This window comes from Lithohypha guttulata, assembly GCF_036872675.1.
Source record: "Lithohypha guttulata strain CCFEE 5908 chromosome Unknown scaffold_8, whole genome shotgun sequence".
NCBI classification, from domain to species: Eukaryota; Fungi; Ascomycota; class Eurotiomycetes; order Chaetothyriales; family Trichomeriaceae; genus Lithohypha; species Lithohypha guttulata.
In genome coordinates, this window is record NW_027042757.1 from 548,350 (window position 1) to 566,679 (window position 18,330).

General features: G+C 49.0%; 7 protein-coding genes across 7 annotated transcripts; 3 read left to right on the top strand and 4 right to left on the bottom strand.

Annotated features, from left to right (window-relative positions):
- Positions 1-1,369: 1,369 nt before the first annotated feature.
- LTR64_008334 (uncharacterized protein) lies at positions 1,370-2,032 on the top strand (the record flags this gene model as incomplete). Its single annotated transcript, XM_064902649.1, has 3 exons — positions 1,370-1,557; positions 1,608-1,917; positions 1,973-2,032. The coding sequence occupies 3 exons, from the start codon at positions 1,370-1,372 to the stop codon at positions 2,030-2,032; spliced, it is 558 nt and encodes a 185-aa protein (XP_064751125.1).
- A 730-nt stretch (positions 2,033-2,762) lies between these two features.
- Positions 2,763-3,855, top strand: LTR64_008335 (uncharacterized protein; the record flags this gene model as incomplete). The annotated part of the gene is made up of 4 exons (XM_064902650.1): positions 2,763-2,774; positions 2,840-3,175; positions 3,222-3,332; positions 3,472-3,855. 4 exons carry the CDS (start codon positions 2,763-2,765, stop codon positions 3,853-3,855), a joined length of 843 nt encoding a protein of 280 aa, XP_064751126.1.
- A 342-nt stretch (positions 3,856-4,197) lies between these two features.
- Positions 4,198-4,876, bottom strand: LTR64_008336 (uncharacterized protein; the record flags this gene model as incomplete). The annotated part of the gene is made up of 2 exons (XM_064902651.1): positions 4,198-4,747; positions 4,800-4,876. 2 exons carry the CDS (start codon positions 4,874-4,876, stop codon positions 4,198-4,200), a joined length of 627 nt encoding a protein of 208 aa, XP_064751127.1.
- A 181-nt stretch (positions 4,877-5,057) lies between these two features.
- LTR64_008337 (uncharacterized protein) lies at positions 5,058-5,325 on the bottom strand (the record flags this gene model as incomplete). Its single annotated transcript, XM_064902652.1, has 2 exons — positions 5,058-5,180; positions 5,263-5,325. The coding sequence occupies 2 exons, from the start codon at positions 5,323-5,325 to the stop codon at positions 5,058-5,060; spliced, it is 186 nt and encodes a 61-aa protein (XP_064751128.1).
- Positions 5,326-8,550: 3,225 nt separating this feature from the next.
- Positions 8,551-9,161, top strand: LTR64_008338 (uncharacterized protein; the record flags this gene model as incomplete). The annotated part of the gene is made up of 2 exons (XM_064902653.1): positions 8,551-8,924; positions 8,975-9,161. The coding sequence occupies 2 exons, from the start codon at positions 8,551-8,553 to the stop codon at positions 9,159-9,161; spliced, it is 561 nt and encodes a 186-aa protein (XP_064751129.1).
- Positions 9,162-9,994: 833 nt separating this feature from the next.
- Positions 9,995-11,372, bottom strand: LTR64_008339 (uncharacterized protein; the record flags this gene model as incomplete). The annotated part of the gene is made up of 2 exons (XM_064902654.1): positions 9,995-11,147; positions 11,200-11,372. The coding sequence occupies 2 exons, from the start codon at positions 11,370-11,372 to the stop codon at positions 9,995-9,997; spliced, it is 1,326 nt and encodes a 441-aa protein (XP_064751130.1).
- Positions 11,373-14,560: 3,188 nt separating this feature from the next.
- Positions 14,561-16,024, bottom strand: LTR64_008340 (uncharacterized protein; the record flags this gene model as incomplete). Its single annotated transcript, XM_064902655.1, has 1 exon — positions 14,561-16,024. The coding sequence occupies one exon, from the start codon at positions 16,022-16,024 to the stop codon at positions 14,561-14,563; it is 1,464 nt and encodes a 487-aa protein (XP_064751131.1).
- Between the last annotated feature and the right edge of the window lie 2,306 nt (positions 16,025-18,330).

Here is an 18,330-nt window from a genome sequence, read left to right on the forward strand (position 1 = left end):
GAAACTCGTACCAATCTGTGCATTGATACGTGACTTCAAGTAGTACTGCCTGGACTACACCATTTTTTGATGTGCGAAGGTCGTGTAACCCTGACAAATAGAGCAGATCACATACTGAAAGCGCCATGATCGGTGTTGGTCTGCACTCCAATATCCTGACCGCGAACCTCGACGCGTAGCTGAATCTATCGGCCACAGATTGCAGCAATTAGGATACGGATAGCAGTTCGGCTCAGCACTTTGCCGAGTATACCAGACATAGTTTCTACCTGCAGGGTGACCGGTAGAGTGATCCTTGATCTGATCGCCCTCCAAACAGCAGTATGGGAACGATTGTACTCACGAGCGCATGTACTTCTGGGATAGGTGTAGCACGTCTTGCATCTGTGGCCGAGCAACGTTTTGGGTTTGCTTTAACCAGTCTAGACTGCGATATTGAAGCTGTGAGCACAGGCATGAGAACGCGATGCTGCATAGATTTGTTTACTGGTATTACTTGAGCGCTCAGCTTCTAAGCTCGGCTAGAAGTTCTAGTGTGCTCGTAGGGCAGACATGGACACGACGGATTGACGCGTTACTCCACTGTCGCGTAATGTGAGTTGGACTCAGGAACCATTACGCGACAGTGAAGTCCTTACCAAATACTTACTATCGTGGCCCCGGGTTGAGATCCGTCTACAAAGAGACAAAAAGCCTCACAAAATGTGCCGGTAGTTGGAATCTCATATAAAACGGCACCACTTAAGCTTGGAAGCAATAACCGCAATGCATCACACAATCGTACGACAGCAGTGCCTTCGGGCCATACAGTCTCAAAACATAGCACTGAAGTCACACGAGGTCGTCTCGATTCTTGAGCAGGATGATTGCAGGAGCTCATACCTTCCATAACGACGATCGGTGAAAGTCCGGACATGACATTGAAAATGCCAGGCCCTTAAAGACATGCCTTTTGTCCGTAAGCTGTGTGGTTGGTATGAAGAAGCGGCATTGGCAGCACTCCATCAGCTCTTTGGACAGAGACCACCAGTAGACTTCTAGCAGCTAACACGAACTGCAGTGATCAAGCTCATGTTGTGCCTCAGGTTGTGCACCGTTGTCTCGAGACTGCCGGACAATGCCATGTCACCTGTAGACCACGAACGACTCCTTGCGACAGGTAAGGCGTATTTTGCAGAATCTTTTGTGGAACATCAAGTCGTCCTCGTATCACCACAACATTGCATCTCCATCCGTTATAAGCAGCAATTCACTCTTTTGTGTCTTTAAGATCTCAGGCTTGCTTTAATTTACCAAGAGCGGACAGACAGGCGTCGCGAAGATAAACAGTGGGCAACGAACAAAGGATACAGTCAAGACCACTGCAGCTATGGACGAAGGTATGCAAACGAGCTTGATTGACCTGCTGCGGCAAAACATCAAGATTCATGGTCAAATTATCGCGAAACTCGAGTCATCTCAAGCTGCGGCCAAGATCGACACCGCTGTCGAAGCGGACAACAGTTCGACACGTGACGCCAGTCCTCCTGTTATCGTTAACGCGGTGACTGAAGCACCGTACGCGACACCATGACGATTGCGCAGAACTGTAATTGACTCATCTCTAGTTGCATGGAGGAAGACGAGGCGGTCTCACGGTGGAGCGAGGCATTGAAGTTCGAGAAGCAGAAAGTTGAGCAGGTCAAGACACAGCTGCAAAAACATCCTATACTCCAGATGCGTGCTTCTGTGTTGCCGGCTGATTACGAATCACAAGTAACGTACAAGGAGTTCCAGAGAGGTCTTCGCGACTCGAGACTCGATGAAGATGTTCTGTACCGCACTATAAATAGCTCTGCAAAGAGAGCGTGTGAAGAGACAGACTCTGTGTGGAAGCATCTTACTTTAACGGAGTGTGGCGAGGTAAACGATCCTACGGTAAGCTGCTTGTGCCAGTCTCGTCTGAGGGACAACAGATTGACGAAGTCTTCAGCTTTTCTGCTTCGAGCCGTATTATATTAGAAATTTGCGATTCAAGATTATAGTCATGTAAGCTCTCCTGTTTCATATGTCCATCAAAAACTCATCTAATACGCCTCCGCATCTGCAGTAGTATCTCTTCGAGCAGAGGTTGCTCGTCTTATCAACAAATACTGCTCCTGTCAACTCATCTCATAGGTGCCTGCGCGAAGCACCAGGACCAGTTCGGTTCAGACGTTAATTCTTGCTCCTGGCTGATGGAAATGGTCATCTCGTTCCTTGCATCATACATGATGCCTCAGCATATGCCGCTTCTTGACGCCTGCGACTTCGCTCTTCACTATGACCGTGGAACTTCGGCGAATCAGACCTCCCATCACGAGACCTACGCGCTAGCTGTCGTGAGCCTCCGCCATTTCTCGATGGCTGGCCACATGGATCAGGATGAACCATGTCACGATGTTTCTCTACATCAATGCGGTCGACAGCGGAGTACATTTTCAGCAGTGCTCGCCCAAAACGGGAAGGATGGGCTCAGACTGAAGATGGACGTGAAACACAGTTTTACTTCTTTTATGTTGAAGTTCTACCTGAGTAGGAGTGCGGCTTGTTACACTATTGTTGCGCTTTCCGATGGCTCTGATCTCTGGCTTGAACAGTCACCCTACATAGTCAGGGAGACATCCCAGTCGACGTGTCAACCAGTCCTAGCAGGAGTCAAGACCTTGTGCCACTATATACGCAACCATTGCTTAAGAGTCGTAGCAGATTGGAACGAGGTAGTTCAGGGGACCGAGATCGGGATGGACCTAAAGGTAAGTTAACCATAAAATCGATAAAGTGTTCGGTCACAAGGTAGCTGACCTTGTGATCTTATCAGATGGTCCAGATTGCAGACGACGATTACATGACTCAGATCATGTTCGATCATCCAGATATGCAGAGGTCAAGATATTACTTTAGAGTATTGCAGTTCCTACGAGTCTTGGACGAATCTGTTGTGGAGATGAGGCTATACCTGGAGAGTTGGGGAGACTCCCTGCAGCGATCGCTGCGGGATATCCTGGATCCACTCGATGGTTACTGCTCGAGCTCGGAGCTTGACAGCATATTCGAGCAATGGGAAGTGATGAAGAGCAAGTGGGAGGAGGACATGGACCAAGTCAGGCAGCGGATCACCAGAAAGCAAACAGAAGTGCAATTGTTACGCGATGTTGTAGGGCGTGCCAGCCTCGCTGGGCTCTTCTTGCTGACGCTTCCAGCTGTTCACCGCGACTTCGGTTCGTGAGGCCCTACAAGCTCGACACACCAATCAGAATATCATGATCTTCACGGTGGTCACAATCATATATCTACCACTCTCGCTCGTCACGGTAAGTACAAAATTGTTGCTGGAACACCTCTCAAATATCCACTTGCCCTACCCAACCAATCTATCGGCTCTGCATCGAAAGAACTATGGAAAGTCTTAGCTCCAGTTCCTAGCCTCACTGATTTTTTTTCTTTTAACAGGCCGTGTTCGGCATGCACAATCTCTCATCATCCCTTCATCTCTCTACCTCAATGACACCATACGCCATCGCTCTAGTCACAGTATCCATGAGCACATACTGTTTCGCCTTTCTCGGTCTGGACTGGTACCGGAATCACAAGACAGGCACTTCAAGATGTGCTATGCTCTATCGTAGCAATGAAGACAGATATCAACAACTTCGAGGTCGGGTTACTGCTAGGCGACAGAAGCGAGGGGATGAGGAAGCTGGAGAAGAACCATCTCCAACTACGACTTGGAAGCGGCCGATTGAGACATTGTTTCGATGGAGGAAGCGGCGGAGTGCGAACAAGCAGGATGAAACTCCAACGAGACGCGCAAATAGTGCCGATACTGTGGTGTAGAGCAGGAGGCCAGTCTGGAGAAGTAGTGAGATAATCCAGCGCGATCTGTCGCTGGAGCAGCTCAACAGGACTTGGGATAACGGACCGCGGAGATGTTGAGACCAGATCAGAGATCATGATGGGATCTTCTTGAGGAGTTTGAGTACGTTGCGAAGAGTACTCTGATGGGTGTGATTTTGCTGTAGACAGGGAGAGAGTTTTGTTTGGACTAATTCGTGATGTGAGGTGATAATACAGGTCGCCTAATGCTTTCTACCTATGCTCTTCTCAACCAGCCACAACATATGTCGGTGCATGCCACTGCTATTCTAGCACTCTGGTGAAGTGTGCAGTGTCTGCTCCCTATTCTCTAACCAGCCAGCCCTCTTTCATAACCATCGGCACAAGCTCAAACCGGCTACCCAGCTTATGCCCTTGAACAGCCAGATTCTTGACACTTTCATCCTGCAAATGCGCATCACAAGCCTCCTTGCTTGCATACACCTCCAACGCACAGATGAACCCGTCCTTTTCACCTGTCAGACTATCAGTAACCTGGCCCGTCTCAAGGTCCAGCGGCCTCGCATCAGCATAGAAGATTGTGTCCGGCTCGTTCTTAGTCGCGGAATCGACGATGGCGGCTCCATATGGTTCTAGCTCTCCGATGTGCTTGGGATTGGAGTCTGTGATGGTTGCGAAGAGGATATATGGATGTTCGACTCGATTGCGAAGGTCCGATTCCGTAGGTCTGGGAGCTGAAGAGGGAAGCCGATCGGGTCGAGATAGGAGGGCTGATTCGCTCCATGTGACGATGTAGGGTGGCCTGGTGGTGCTTTGAGAATTGCGCAATGCGTTACAGTTCAAAAAGGCGTCCGAGTTCATGTAGTGGTCATAGGCCGCTTTGTTGGCGTATCTGGAGGACTTGGGATTAGTCTCAGTAGTCAGGGTGACTTTAATATATGCACCTTCTTTTTGTCTGAGGTGTAGAGTCAGGGCCCATAGAGAAAACATCGGAAGTCGTTTTGAACATTGGCACGGGCATGTGGAGTAGTGTGAACACGGCGGAGCCTGAGACTCAGGAGCAACACCAAAAAAACATCATCCTCGGTATTGAATATGTTGTTCGCTAGCCTGTGATTGCATTGTTGAATTGCGATGCGGCATATAGAGCAGTTCGAGGGCTTCGCTACGGACTCGTCTCGAGACGGAGGTGCAGGAAGGACTTACTCCTGAAAGATATAGATGCTTGTGTCAGCTGAGTTTTCAGGGAGGCAGACAGCATATTTCAACGCTTCTGTTTGATTGTTCCTGGCACTCTCCACCACTACATGTATGTCTTCCAGCATCTGTCAGGTAAGACATGGTCAGTAAAGATATGGCAGGATCTTGGGATATGTGACGATGGATCTGGTTGTCAGAGCCACGTACTTCGGCTTTGGCGCTCATGCTAGAGGCTTTGGTATGCACTATAACCACGATCGGGCTCGACATCCTGTCTTGATTATACACCTATGAAACGCTGATATTTTCAGTATGTCCTTGGGCAATGGCAGTTGTCGAGGGTCATGTTAGGCCTGCAGCGACGCTAGCCTGAGTCTGTGAGGTGATATATTTATCGCTATTCCGTAGTCGTGCTCGTTCCGATGGCTCACAACGATCAAGCCATACGAAAAGATGGTTCACATGATCCGTGGACTTAGCGAAGTATCACACGTCTTCATACTTTAAATTCCCGAGTCAGTAGGTACGGGATAGAAAAGGAATTGAACCAGGTTGATGGATAGTAGCACGTGAGTAGACGCATTGCTACGGCTGAGCATAGCTTCACTCGGGATCTTGCAGGCAAGTAAGCGAAAGTCATCGTGCATGCATATGAGTTTCTTCCCTCGAAGCATCGAATAGTCGTCCTCTAGACCAGAAAGCTGGAACTATCATAGCTTCAGATTGAAGACATCCAGGCGCCGTGGTTTGCGTGTTCTTACTCAAGGTCAAAGCTTACCTGAATACTCTCCTCAATGATCCAGCTAGGTATCCAAGGAAAAGCGGTTCAACCATACGAAGGCTTCATGGCATACAGTGACTTCGTCTAAGCTATAAAGCACAAGCAACGATAAAGAACGAGAAGCCCTAAGGTGAGTGTGAACACAGCTTGAACACGCTCAGTGTCATTGTCACTATAGGGCCATCCTCATGTCACCATCCAGAACAGTGCAGAAAGCATTGCTCTATCAAGGAGACACGTATCGATTTAGGAGCACTATCAGATGACGCGGTCTACTGTTGTACTTCCGTGAGCAAGTCTCTCATAGAGCTCACAATATCTAGCTTTGCATAGGAATGAAACCACAAAGGACGAGCGAGAATAGATTCAATGCAGGGCATCTGTCGCTTGAACAAAGTCATGTGGTACTCGACCAAGTCCGCTCTCGAGCAGTTCAGCTCCATTGAGGACATGCAGGGAACCAGGTAGAGTTCAGGGAAAACACTTCCATTCCGCAACGCTAGAGACAACGAGGTTGTGTTGATATTGGCCATTTCTGACGTTGATGATTCATGCACTCGCGTAAGTTTATGCTCAGCTTATCCTAAGACCAGCAATAACAGGGCAAGAACATTATTCGACGCGTAACATCAGGAATTTTCCGAGACACTAAACTGCAACATGAAATCATGGAGCAGTTTACTTCTATCTTAACTTTCGAGATCCCGAGATCTCCACTCCGAAATTGTAAGCAGATCTTCAAAGGTTGGACCTTCGTACCTTTTCGAACGGTAGCGGCTAGCAAGCAGAGTCGGAAGACAAGGAAATTCGACTCTTCGACAGCCTGCTTTTCGCAGGATGTCCACCAGTCACGATCAAACGACTATACTGAGCATGAATACCGAGTTGACCGAGATGGTAGTTTCAAGGAGAAGCTGTTTAATAGTAATAGCTCGAGCTCGTCAATAAGACGCTCAATTTCGGTCAAATTGCCTGTTCACATCAGCAGTGCTCTGTTGGTGATGCATCTGCAGCCAAAAACCAGTGCGCCGGCCCTCTATGTTGCCGTGACAATTCTTGGCCTAGCCGGGGTTCATTCCGATTATCCGGAAAAGTCAACGGTGCTGGCCGTCTTCTGTGTCGCTACCTTGCAACTCAACACAAAAACAAGTAGTTGGAAGATATGATTGCGAAGCTGGTTCATGTGCTTTATGCGCCCTTTCAAGGTCGAGTATATTGCTGCTCAATGCTGTGGGAATAGACTTTTCACTCCGCAGCTGGTACAGTTCGAGTTCCTCCAGCCTGAGATTGGACAAATTCACACCAATCTCGCCCGGAGTTGGATAATTGGTAAAGTTCCGCTCTGTTTGTTTGCACATGGTCATTGCAGCAGGGACCGTGGCCTACGTCATACAATCGAGAAAGCTCGCAGTAATTCGGTTAATTAGCACTTAGCGAAACTTTTTCATTGGTGAATTGTTACATCAGAATCCTGGGAAAATTACGTGCACTGATTGGCGGTAAAGCGTTTCTAGGGGTCTATTCGCACTTGATCACCAGATCACCATGAAACACAATTCAAGAACTCAGAGACCCTGCTCCACGAGCAGAAAGAAGGGCTTTGAGAGACCAACGCCTTGTGAACTCGTCAACATACCAAGAATTCAGGCGTCTTGGATTAATATCAAATAGCTATTAAATCTAGAATGGCCCAATGCAAGGATTAACGAAAAGACGTCGTGGAAGCCAAGAATCACTTCATGTGGCGGGCTCATCAGCAGCTGAGGCAGGTGCGCCTGACCATTCCAGCCCGAGCACAAAGTCTAGGGTGGGGTGTGTTTGCATTGGGGCACCGTGAATATGGGTATCTGCTGCTTCTACCGATATGCCGTGCACCAGTATTTGAGAATCTGTAGCGAATCTCAAAGCACGAAATGTGTCCTGCAGATGCACCTGCATTGAACGGCTGGATCCAAGCAAGGCGAAGCGGTAAAGACTCTCGATACTCTAGCAGCTGCAGATGTCGCTTGATGCCTATGCAGAGCCACACGTGGAAAACTTCACGTCTGAGGAACAGAACGATTGTGGCCTTCTTCACTCACTCTCAAGAGCGAGGGAGCAGGTATTGGGGCAGGAGCAACGTCAGTCGTGCTTGTTGTGAGACACAAGTTAGCTTTTCTTATTGCTGTAATTTAGAGTCTATAAGATCTTCACACCATAACAATCAGGCAATGATGAGCTGTCTATCAATTTGCAAGCACGAATTGCTCGTCTCCGAACCATTTCCACTTTTCACTCCACTTTGTAATGGTCGAACAGCTTTTTGACTTCCACTGGATGGCCAGCTAGCTCGCCACTAGATCTGCTATTTGTTCTTCTGCTTGCATGGGGACATTACGGCATTGACCCTACTCGTATACTTGGACCTGCTACGAAGCTTATTCTCTTCTGTGTCGGCAGCGTCGACGCAGACCGAATTTAAATGTTTGAGGGTCTCGACTCTACATACTCCGTCTATTTGTGAGACGTTGCATGTCCAAGGCTACTCGGCGGAAGCCTATGTTTCCTTAGTTCAGTTGCACAAGGATATCGTCGTTGTCTTCGATATCGCTAGTACGGACTTCGACTTCAATCTGAATATGAAGAGGGCTGCTTAGGACTGCTGAGGTACATGCCACATTTCCGAACCTCGTTTGCGTCCGTTACACCACGCGAGACGAGTGCGCAAGCCAGTCATGTCGGCTCTCTCCTCACCAACCGCCATATCCTCATATCCGAACCCTTCAGACTACCCGACGCAACATACTAGGAGGTGCGGCGATCAAGAGTCGCCGCCTTTGTCCAGTGCCTCCTCAAGTGCTTCGTCCGCGTCCGAATCAGAGACCAATTTTGAATCAACTTTCAGACCAGTGTCCAGAAAGAGTCGCTTGGAAAGGCCAAGAATGTCTGAAAGACAAAGATCGTCCTCGATTATCATACCAAAAGGCAATGACACATACCAAAGAGAAAAGCCAATATACCCACCTGATGATGCACGAGCAATGAGCCCACGACGAAACAGCGCAGACCTGGAGCGTTTGGAGTTAGGCGTAAGAAGAAAGCTACAGGAGTATGTTGGCTCTGCCACCAATACAAGCTGCCATTCTAACATCTTTACAGTCAAGCACACACATTACAATCGTCGCTACAGGCATTAGCTTCTAGGATCGACGAAGTTCGACTCGACCACGACAGATTAGAGAACGAGAATCGCCTATTACAAGAATATATTGGCGGCCTGACCCGATCGATGTCGAAGGACAACAATCTGGGACGAAGTTCTAGCACAAGGAAGGGGAAGAAATGACCAGATCAATCCAAGATGCATATCCGTGAACACAACCTGAGGCAGGCTGTACGATTCCTGTCCACCCACACTACGACCTGCATCAATTCTCTATAACATCCACAGCATTGACCTCGACCGATACGAGCTGCCAGTTGGAGGTATGCCACCGTCGAGCTCATAGTTCAGATGACCTTATCACGCTTACGAATCTATCTCATGGAAGCATATACTAAGCATTACGTGCAACTAGACTTATCGGGTTAGCACTTTGGCTACTGTGCATTATTGATCAGGCCTCTATAACAGAGTGCTGACGAGGCGTTGATGGGCAGTCGTCGATTACCAACTATCATGCTGGAGGTTTAACGAACAATTGGTTGCTGACCCATCGGTCCAACAAACTTACGATCGTCATGAAGGGAGTCTATGCTATCGACTCTATCGCCGCGTCGAATAACAAGAGACGGGAGCAAGGACATGAACGTGCGATTACTCATATCGTTATTGATAGCGTTTCAGTTTTCGAGAGAGATATTCACTGAGTGCTACAGCACTTTGCAATGCATTTTGTTGCACAACCTACTCTATGTTCGTTCAGCGACCTTCTGAAACCACCGGACACCCTTGCCTTGTGTCGTGGTATGGCTCTCTACCGTGTGTGTACCTGGGTCGTGCCTGCCCAAGTGTTGTTCGGTTCCTCGTACGCGCCGTGGTCGCTGCCTATTCGTCTGGCAGATCTGGAAGCGCTAGCGCACAAATTCACCTTCTCAGAAACGGGCTACAGACAATGCATTCCAAGAAGCTGTGGTATGTCTGATGTTGAAAGCTGGTCGGACATGTCAAAGCTCAAGTCAGTCCATGATAAGTTGTGACACATGCATCGTCGACCTCATAAGGTCGATCGCAACCTTTTCGCCTCCATGTGAATCCAAACCTTGCCTCGCAACCTCCATCGGATTACAGCCATAATCGATGACGTTCTGGACCAGCTTGTCGATATCAAATGGGTTACCAGCAGCCTGATTGCCTGTACCCGAGATCGCCAGATCGAGAGACGGGACCCAAAACAAGCAACTATGCCAAAAGCCAGTGTGACCCCAAGCTTGTTGGCTGGCGAAAGAGTAATTTGCAACCCCACACCCGTAAAACCTGGATGGTTCCAAGGAGTACATGAGCTGCATGACTTTCTCATCCAGCAGTCGACCTTCAAATAGTGCTCGTCCGAAACGGTTCAAGTCCTTGGAATTGCTCGCTAAACCACCTGCTGCGTATAAATCAAAGGTCGGATTGTAGTGTGTCACATCAATGGTATTGTAATACTGCCCTGCACGTTGCAAAGAATCCTTGGGCTGTGGCTCCAGGAGTTCCCACCATGTGGACAGCATGCCAAGGTCGTCGAGTCCAGTCAACCTATGAACCGCAGCTGCGAGATCAGTCTCTGTCACAACCTCCAATATCAGGCCAAGCAAAGTATAGCCTGTGTCGCTATAGTGAAAGACTTCTCCAGGATATCCGACAGATGTTGAATTGGCTGTAGACCATTCGAACAAATTTCGTTGTGTCCATACATGCTGTGGGCTATTCAGAACTTCTTGCATCCATCGTGGATCAGAGGCGAAATCACCTAGCCCACTTGTATGATGCAGCAGCTGCCAAGTTGTGATCTGACTAGCATTAATGACACCTTGTGATTGCTCAAGCAGCTGAACGGCCCAATCAGGAAGGTACTGCACAGCAGGGGCATGCAGATCCAGCTGTCCCCGCTCCACGAGCTTCAAGATAGCCACGGCCGTGAAGGTCTTTGTGATACTTGCAATTCGCCAAGGGGTGTCGTCGAGAAGAGCTGGTTCGTCGGCAAACCTGTCGGCTTTAGATTGGACACTTGTTGTGCAGTCGAGCCCGCAGTACGGCGAGGATAGTGTCAGTTGTATGCCTGGCCAGGTCGTAGAATTAGCCAGTGCCGCCTCAAGCATTGATTCCACCCATTGTGGGCAGGTCTGGGAGCTGCTACCGTGTATGAGAAAGATAGCCAGCAGAACATGTATGCCAAACAGACGCAACATCATTGAAGGTGCTGCTCAGGAATTGTAGATCCGAGAACGTGAGGATGCCGGATTGAGTTTCGAAGCCTGCCAGGTACCAGGAAGTTGTGCTGAGTGATAAATGTGGTCCACTGATGATGCCTGAGGCACTTACACGCTCCTTGTCGTGCTCAGGGTTCCTGCGCATCATGACCCAGATTCGTGATTGCAGCTTCCACTCTTGTGAAGCGTCTTACAGCTCTTTCCGCAGAGGCACCATACCTGGTGTACGGTGGGCCAGACGGTAGATGACAGTGGAGTTTAGTGTGTATTGGCGCATATTGGCGTATATTATAGATAGGTCTAGGGCAATTGTAGGTATAGCTAGGACGGTGACTAGAAGACCTACTCTAAAATACTCTTGACCAGCGTGTCCGACACACCAATTTGAAGAGTAGCATAAAATTTGTTATCTAGTGGACATCCACCACCTGAAAAATAGCTATGAAGGTCATATTCTACCCACGACTCGCCGATTAGCTATGACCCCAGCAAAACTACAGCAAAGCTAAGCCCTCGCCCGAGCGCTAAGTGGATCGGACTGTACACCACACCTGGTGTACTTGCGGAAAGAGCTGTTATGTTTCCCGTCGAGATAGCGACATGTCCATCAGGCTGAAACTCGCCTGCTCCTTACTCGTGAGGACGTGAACATGCAAATAAGCAACATTGTCTGAGGCAAAATTCAGGTATGTAATCACAGCAATATCGTCCGAGAATGAATGCTCTGCACAAGTTCTGATTGAAGCCACAGCTGGTTGATAGACTTGGCTGTGGTGTCACAATCGATCGTTCCATTTGAGCAGCTTCGAGTGTTCCACCTTGAGGTCTTCTTAGCGGAAATGCTTTGCCAAGACCTTCTCCCATGGTGCCTCGACCCGCCTTTTCCCCACATTTCAGGTACAGGATCTCGGCTGGATTTGGCTACACTTGACTTCGTCGACCTGCCACTTGCTCAGAGCTCAGTACAGCAATGCTTGGTCAAACCTGCTTCAGGTTGAGTACAACGACACGATGCGTGGTTGAGCAGACTCAAAAGACGTACAGAATGTAAGCCGCTGTTTTTCCAAAAAGAGGACGGCTACTCCTTCTGACCAGGCTTCGTTTTGACGATGAATGATTAGTGTTTTGGCCCCAAAACAAGTCGGGAACTTCCTGCATGGAACAGCTTTGATAGGCTGGGTAAAGTACCGACTTGACCTTGTCTGGCCGAGAACGTGTTGGTCTCCATTTCAGCCTTCCTCGGAGCTTCATAGACTGAATTGTACGCCAAGCTTCAGCCCATCGTCCAGTACCTCTGTAACTCAGACTATGCTTTAGCGCGTTTTCCATGCCGTGTCCCTCATGCACGTTCTGCCTCGAGCGGGCAGTCACAATGGCTAATGAGTACGTATCCTGACGATGCCTCTGTTGGCCTGGGTAGCTGGGAGCCCTTGTCATGTAATGCGTGTCACTTTATACTCACCTCACCAACATCAATCAAGACAACAAGGAGTACCATTGTCAAGAAACTTCCTCGTTGTCTTGCCAAGCAAGCAGCTAAGGCAAGTGAAGGTTTCGGTCGCAAACTCCTTCGGTGCGAACTCGGAAACGAGGCTAGCTCGCGAGCTATCCTTGACCATCGGTGGCTCGAAGCTATGCTCCAGGGGCTGAAGCGACTGAAGAAGTACAACCCTTTCGGCAAGGCAGACGCGATGACCTACCGCCTATACCGCAAGCTGTTCGAGTTCCAATACACGATATATAGATACAAGCTATTGACGCTTCAGCTGCGCACTCAGCAGTACTGCGCTACCTTCACCCACGATGAGCGTTCTACTCCTCTTGTTAGGATGCCTTCCCATAAGCTTTGCTCAATCCCACCAACCTCCAGCCGAGTTGATGCTGCAGAATCCTTTCAAGCCATCAAATCCAGCTCTGCGGCGGAACTCGAGTATCGATATGGAGCAAAGCCCTGGCTCCCTTCGTCATTTGATTGACCGCCAGCAATGTAGCTCAGGCTATGGGTATTGCTCCAGTAATACCACTATACTCTCGAAAAACCTCTACTGATACATTACAGGCTACGGCTTCTGCTGTGCGGCTGGCAGGGGATGCTGCCCCGATGGGTGCGTGCCCAACCCTTCAAAATGCTGCCCCGATGGAGGATACTGTTTGTCTAATGAGCGCTGTTGTGGCGATGGATGCATACCCACGACAGGAGATTGCTGCAGTAATGGAAGGTACTGCCCATCTCCGTTTCAGTGCATCAAATTTGTCTCTGATGGGAGGATCGTCTGCTGTATTGATGAATCATGCTCGGTCTATCTCGCAGACGATGATACCACTGTGACTCGGACATCGACGCGATCGACCCCTATGACAAGCACGACGGCAATCAGAACAACAGCACAAGTGACTACTACCCGCTATGTCTACCAGACCTATCGCACCACTATTTACTGGTATGTATATCACTTATCCTCGAAATTAGGTCCCTTAGCTAACACAACAGGTACTATTGGTTCTACTACTACACAATCTATTACTCACCATCCACATACACCACACGAGTAAGGACCACCGTCACGCAAACCACAACCGTCTCCTATTCGGCGACTGCATCCGCCGAAGCTGCCCTTTACTTCGCATCCTTCTCAAGCAATTTACCCACTCCATCCTCCGCAGAGACGGACATTCCACCCACTCCGACACCTGGCGCCCTGCTCTTAGGAAGTTGCTCGTCGACTATCACACTTGGTGATGGCGAAGTAAGCAGCGAATGCGACACCACGACGGCTGAAGACGCGCAGACTTCAGTCGCAGGCGGCGATAGTGCTCGCAAATCGACGTCAGCGTTGGTAACGAGTACTCCTCGAGTCACGAGTTCAGCTGCAGAAAGTAGCGCACGAGTATCGACGTTGGTTGTTACTGCTGGCCTCTCGGCTGGCGGTCCACGTGGTACGAGCTTGCAGTTTGTGTCGTGTTGGTTTGTCATGATGTTGGCGGGTTGTGGTGTGTGGCTTGGCTTGCTCGCGTTGGTATTGTGAGAGGCGTTACTCGTGGAAACGTACCAAGCATGCATGACTTGCTTTGTACGTCGAATGTGGAAATGACTGCTATGAACAAGCTCGAGTGTTCCAGGACGAAGAACAGATCTAGTGCGATGCATCGAATATGTATATAGTATAGCATTGTGTTCATCTAATGAGATCGTATTGAACTAATCGAACAGTCTGGTAGCAGTAGCCAGCTGCGTAAATACGTATGTGACTTTATTCATGTCTCATAACAAGTGCTTCATGCACAAAGTGTTTCATGTAACGCTATCCATCTCAATATAACGGCGCACAAAGATCAATGAAAGTTCATCCCAACACTCCTCAACAAGCTCCTGATCCCACAGACCACAACATCCCTCTTCTTCCGGGGTAGAGCAGCTTGTCGTAATCTGAAAACGTCGGTCGCGACTTTATTCACAGCTCTCATCACGTCTCGGTCCGTCTCGTCCCACATCAATTCCTGCACACATTCGAATGGGTTGGGCATCTCCTCCATGGGAGTGTAGAAGATAGGAACGTCCATGACTTCGCTGAATCCACTTGAAGAAGATGCAGACGATGTAGTGTAGGTGGAGGCGGTGGCGGAGTAACAGGGCGAAGAAGTTTCCGAGCGCCAATCTGAATTACTGGCCATGGCCTCTAGTGGTGCCAGTGCGTCATCCCAGGTTCCGGAGCGGAGTGTGCAGGATGAGAAGTCGATATCGCGGATGTATTTGCGGTGGAGGGTGATTAGTCGGCTTGCTTGGCTGGCATCGAGGAGTGCGTTCTCCAGCTTGATCGACCTTAGTTTACGGAACTTGATAGGACGGCAGGCGGGAAGGGCGGATGTGATGCTGTCTAGTGACGAGGGACGCGACAGGCATGGTTCTGCGTCGAGCGAGAGTGGACATGGACCTGTTTCATTGAGCCAGGCGAAGGACAGGGTTTCAACGCTGCGCAAGGTCTGAAGATATGTATGCAGGATCTTGAGATGGTCGCTCGTTGTGTCATGTTCTTCTTCGGTTTCAGCAAAGTTCTGCATCGAAATGTCGAGATGCTTGATGCGGTGCCAGACACGAGTTGAACCTGGTGAAGTACCAATGCCCTGATGTGGGCGGAGGTAGAAGATGCCTGAAGGATACATGGGCTGCAGAGACAAGGTATCCAGGAATGGTGGATTGACTGCCTCAACTGCCAATCGTAATGAAATGAGTGCATAATCGATCGCATTACGCCGGTATCGTTGGTTGGCTGGCTGCTCAGGACATGAAATCGTTAAATGTCGTAAGAACGGCATTGCATTGAACACTCTAATAAAAGTCGTAATGTTCGTGGCTGCATGAAAAAGTGGTGGATATTGCCGTACAAGAAGATCATTCAACTCCCACGACCCATATTTGCACGAAGCCTCTGGATCTAATGAGGTTGATGAAGAAGGTCTCGAAGTATGGACATGCTGTGGCTCATACTGAAAACTGACCTCTTCGAGGCTTTCTGGATCAATCAGTGGTGGTAAAAATGTTGCTTCCGAATGTGGTAGATTGAAATGAAAATGCTTGATGTAGTGACCAATTCTGTCGAGTGCTATCATACGAGCTCGGTGTGCGAACGTGCCCACATCGAACGTGACCTTGACTGATTTAAAGAGTTTGACAGCGACCTCTTCGGCGACCTCACGCGACACCAGACGCAAATTGCACATGTCATCCTGCGTCACATGGTCGAGGAATGCTTCTCGAGTAAGATCTGTTTGCCAGAATCTGGCAAATGCTGTAGGCATGACGTTCACTTTGCATTGCTGTGCTGTGAGGTGTTCGGTACGGTGGGTATAGGACGGCAAGTAAGCGTGCGGCTGAACAAGGACTTTCCAGGTACAGAATTCAGGAACCAGTCAGAGTGGAGAGTTTGAACATACAAAAGAAAACGAGAGGATGCAAAGATGCTCACACCATCGAGATTCCGATCGCAATCGTCGTCAGCTTGATGAGGTGTGTATGAGATCGAAGATGGACAACGAAATTGTTGCCTAAAAGGTGAAGCACGAGAGCATGAGAGTGGAAATCGGGGATTTTCTAGAAGACGTATCCTGACAAAATGGAGGGGCTTGTGTTTTGATGTGGAACCCAGAAGAGAGGCTTACCAACGAGCAGATGCAGGGCAATGGGACTGAAAGGATTCGAGGTAGAGCAAAGTTGAGTTGCATCACTGTTGTGAGCTATATCGCGACTCTTCCACGAGCGTGAATAGCGTGATTGCCGTGGAAGGCGCGTGAGCTCGTATGCTTCGACTCACCAATTTCTCACACGCTATAAGATGGACATCTCTTTCAGATTGAGCTGGAACACTGTCTTCATCTTGAGCATGAGAACGAGTTCGAAAAGATAGTCACAACATATGCTTATTAGCAGAATACTTCAATGTTATGTTGGCGGTAGAGAGGGAATCGCTACCGCGTTTGTGCCACGACTGAAAGCCACGCGAAGTGGAGCTGCTGTCGAATTTCTGCCCAATTACGATGCCCAAGAAGCCAACACGACTTCACGTCCTGAATTGACGCGACCGAGGAGCCTGGTGCAAACTGTATTGTGCCGCACCAGATACTGTTACCACCACTTTCACAGCGGCTATTTTTCTAACAAGTATAGACGTGGCTCATCAGCTATGGAGGGCGAGAGACCAGCGACGACACTCCATGCATGCTCCGAATTCTGATCACTCAACATGCTCAAAAGTGATCGTGTAGATGGGAACACAACTGTTTCATTCCCGCCGAGCTCTTTGGCAGTAACCAGGTCCCAGCTCGACTGCCGATCAAGCTGGTCAACGCGTCGAGACTCTGAAAACGCGTACCGGTGTTGGTGCTATTGCTATTGCTTTGCTTGTCTGCATGTCGATCTCGAAAGGTTGCACAACATCTTTGGAGATCTGTCTAGACTGCTCCTGCGTTGTTTCCATCCCGCTGTGCCATGCAGATAAATGTCATTGAACGCAAAGCTCGTGGTGGGCTGTCCTGACAATTGTATCGTCTCTGTCCTGGAATAGACGTTCTCGACCAAGACTGAAGATTCGTCGAAAGATCAGTTTGAGAGCTAAACCAGTCTTCAGATGCGCGGTGTACGCCTGGCCTTGCATATTCTCAGCTGTGCCGAGAGCTGCAATCTTGTGCCTTCCAAACAACTTACCGTAAGTTCTTCAGCTTCACACGTGCTTCCTCTACAATAGCGAAATTGGGGGTTCAACCATAGCTCAAACATCCATCTTAATGCCTCAAGAGAATGATCCTCACCATTGTAGTCCATACTTTTCAAAGAAATTCGCATGTTCTATACGCAATTGAGATATTCTCTTGTATGCAGCAAGATGTTAGCAATCCTTAGAAACACAACCTGTCTTGGAGCAGCACTGCACTGGTAAGGTCCGGAGAAAGCTTACTGTAAATCTGTCAGCGTGACTAATGGCGTCAGCCATATCAGGGCAAGATGGCACCAAGAAACACTCTTTCTCGAGGTCTGCGATTGTATACGTATCACCGTGGAGCTCGACCAGGGGAAGGTCATAGCAGTCCAACGTGACTGGAAGCAATTCCCAGCCTAAAGGCAGGAAAGCACCGAAGCCTCTGACCAGAGGCGTTTGGCCACGGAGCAATTTAGAGACTTGTATTACGACCCATGGTACATCGACAGACTTCTCTTTGAAGCATCGTAAGACATGCAGGAATTGATTGTAGTGCCAAGGTTGTTCTGAGAGTTGACTGCGTTGTGTGACTGTAGCTCAGAAACGATCTGCGAACCGCACAGTCTCTTCACCAGAGGCACTTCACCAAAGTCTTCCCTGACTCCTTTTCTCGACAGTTCATACGTAAAACGTGTCGCGACAGCCACCGCCTCTTCACCTGCAAACACGGCTCGCTCGATGTGGATGTGATTGACTACGTTCTTGTCACCGAGCTGGACTTGTGCACGGCCTCCAACCCTCATATCACTGTAGTTTCGGGCTAACCCAGGCATAAGCTGGACTCATGGGACGATCACGTGTAGACTTCGATCAAGTTGTTAGTCCTTCTAGGCGACATGCTATGGTCATCAA